The sequence below is a fragment of the Lactuca virosa genome, chromosome 8 (assembly GCF_052849685.1).
Source record: "Lactuca virosa cultivar CGN04683 chromosome 8, Lactuca_virosa_CGN04683_v6, whole genome shotgun sequence".
Lineage (NCBI taxonomy): Eukaryota > Viridiplantae > Streptophyta > Magnoliopsida > Asterales > Asteraceae > Lactuca > Lactuca virosa.
In genome coordinates this window covers 56,024,965-56,027,904 of record NC_136433.1, presented here as the reverse complement: position 1 = coordinate 56,027,904, position 2,940 = coordinate 56,024,965, and the positions used below count along the sequence as shown (strand labels likewise).

The window sequence follows — 2,940 nt, the reverse complement described above, 5'->3', positions numbered from 1 at the left end:
AGTCATGAGACATGGTCTGTGAGTCATTCAGATGGTATAGTTTAACATTCTTTTTATAATAATGAAGATCAATTAGAACAAAAAGAAAAAAAAACAATTTAGTTAGAAAAAACCCGGTAAAGCCTTATTTAGGACCAGTCATATAAAATAATATATTGACATTCTCTAAGCCCTACTCCCTAGGATCAAATAATAAAAAGCCCGATTAAAGCCCCGTTTACTTTGAAAAAGCCCGTTAAACTGGTTTTTATGTGCTATATCTGATTAATTTTTTTAACGACGAATATAATCTATTTTTATAAACTACTCCTTAATTTCATCTATGTCTCATAGAAACTTGAATCATCACCTTAAAGAAAAATGACAACATTGGATACCAATGAGCTATTAGCCTTTTGGTAATGTAACCTGACCATATGTTTGTTGGAACTACCATGAGCCGTCTAGTAGTATGACTATTAACGAGGAAAGAAGTAAATATTCATTAGGTTGTAGGGTGTCGTAAAGGAATTCCCGCCGGCATGTTGATTTGGCAAGCATTACCGCCGGTGAACACCACCCCACTATGTTTGTTTCACCGGCGGTAATATGCCGCCTTTAAGTTTCCACCGCCAATATATCATTCAAACCTACTATTTATGTCTCATTTTTGCCGGTGGTAACGCCAAACACCACACCATTATCCTTGTTAAAAATTGCAAAAATTATGAAAATGTCACTATCAATCTACTTAGCTATCGGTAAAAAGTTTGTGATACCGTTTAGCCTTAAACCTTAAAAGAATACATAAGTATTTTATGATAGTAACTGATCAATCCGAAGCTTAATTCGTACCTTAACCTTTTCGCTACAACGGAATAAGAATACGACATCACCAAACATATTCGATGCTACTCAAATCATTTGCGCCATCACTGTCTCCAACTTTTTTAATTTAATTAATCAGCCTGCACCATTATTAAACTCATGGAGTTTCTTACTCACAAAGTCAGCATGGCCTGCCTGCATACGCCAACCATGTGGCTAGCTACATTACATTGTATCGTACAAAAAACATTTGGAAACATTATCGAGCTGGTCAATTATTTGACAATTTCAAGAGGCACAATGTCCAACTTCCATCGAAGACATCGTTCAAACTGTTAAATCTTCATTGTAACCAACGGTCTAATTATAAAACTACCAACCCTATTTGATGTTTTTTAGGTTCACCAAACCCATAAACACAGATACGGAGATACCACAAACCCCATTTGTCTTTCAACTTGCACTACACAATGCATAGGCGATTTCAGCGAGCATACACCTCGATTAAAGAAAACACAATTGTGAGGTATGCGAAAATCGCGACAGTTGGAGGGTTTTGTGACGTAGATTGGATACTGGTAAAGGCAACTTCGCCGGAGGACATACCTCTCCGTGATCGCTATGTCCTCCAGCTCTTAAAAATTTTCTCAGTTTCGCCTCCCGCTTACCGGACTTTTGCATCTAGCTTTTCCCGGCGGTTTAGCAAGACGAAATGCTGGAGAGTTGCTTTGAAATGCTTAATCCTCCTCCACCGTTTGCTCCGAGCATTGCCTTACAACAGCCCATTCAGAACTGAACTTCTATGGACTCGTTCCAATGGTTTCTTGTCTCTAAATCCATGTCCATTTCGTGATTCCTCATCATCTAACTCAGAAGATTACACACGTTTCATTTCATCGTATGCTAATCTGCTTGACGAAGCATTAGATTGTCTCACAATTGATTGTGAAGATGGCAGTGTGGATGCACAAGAACAAACCGAAGAGGAACAAAATAATGAAGGAGAAGAAGAAGAAGAAAAAGAAGAAGAAGTGATACTCCAAAGTTTTCCTGATAAGATGAAACGAGTGGGCGAAAAACTTGATGTATTACCACAACTCCAGAGCCTAGTTGATCGTGTGATCGAATGCAGGCCAAAAGGAGCGGCTGCAAGAAGCTTTCTTATACATTGTGCCCTAAAATATATCGTGCGAGACAGTTTCTTCTGTTACACCACTTTCAGGAGTGAAATAGTTGCAGTCCTCGACCATCTGATTCAGTTGCCCTACCGGAGTTGCATGATGGCTTTTGGTGTATACAAGAAAGCCGCGGTTCAAGCTGATCATCTTTCTGAATTCTATAATTGGTGTAAATCCGTTGGGCTGTGTGGAATCTACGAATACCCTTTGGTTGATCGAATCCCAGAAATGCAAATTCAAGCTCTGGAGAACTTTCTCAGCGGTATGTGGCAGTTAACAGACTCCTCTTCCACCACTGGATCTCCAATGGCGTCCACCATAGACTCTTCATCAAGCTCCATGGAAGATGATAAGCAAATTGTGAGATTCAATAACTGGGTGCAGTTTGAAGACGATGGTATCTCGAAAGGACAGGAAAAGCATGAGGAAAAGGCGTTGATCGAGTTTGAGACGAACGAAAATAACAATATCATGAGCTGGGAAGTGTTGTTAGAAGCTTCCGTAATTCTTGCACCTCTCATGGTTTCGAACACTTACTTCTACTTTCAGCCCGATAGCTATGGCGTATCATCCAATGATTCAAATGACCAATGTGCCAATGATTTGCAGATTCAAGTGTATAACCCTTCTGCGATCAACCCATTTCAGCATACGTACAATGGTTTTACTCCTTCATATGATTCATATCCTACATTCTTATAGGTTTTTTCTGAAATTAAGATTGTCTAGAGATTGTTTCAATCATTTATGTTAAAATACTGGTTTGCCATTATATACACACTGTCATTGAATTGCGGAAAGTTGTTTTATTTTTTTATTTCTTCTCAATACAAAGAGAGTTGTGATTTGTACTCGGAAATGCATATATATATATATATATATATATATATATATATATATATATATATATATATATATATATATATATATATATATATATATATATATATATAGG

General features: G+C 37.6%; 1 protein-coding gene across 1 annotated transcript; it reads left to right on the top strand.

Annotated features, from left to right (window-relative positions):
- The first annotated feature begins 1,277 nt into the window (after positions 1-1,277).
- LOC145130367 (putative clathrin assembly protein At1g03050) lies at positions 1,278-2,687 on the top strand. Its single transcript, XM_079065181.1, has one exon. The coding sequence runs from the start codon at positions 1,278-1,280 to the stop codon at positions 2,685-2,687; it is 1,410 nt and encodes a 469-aa protein (XP_078921307.1).
- The last annotated feature ends 253 nt before the right edge of the window (positions 2,688-2,940 follow it).

Excerpts from the sequence above, each read along its gene's own strand:
- LOC145130367 (XM_079065181.1), top strand. The coding sequence starts at position 1,278 with ATGCATAGGCGATTTCAGCGAGCATACACCTCGATTAAAGAAAACACA.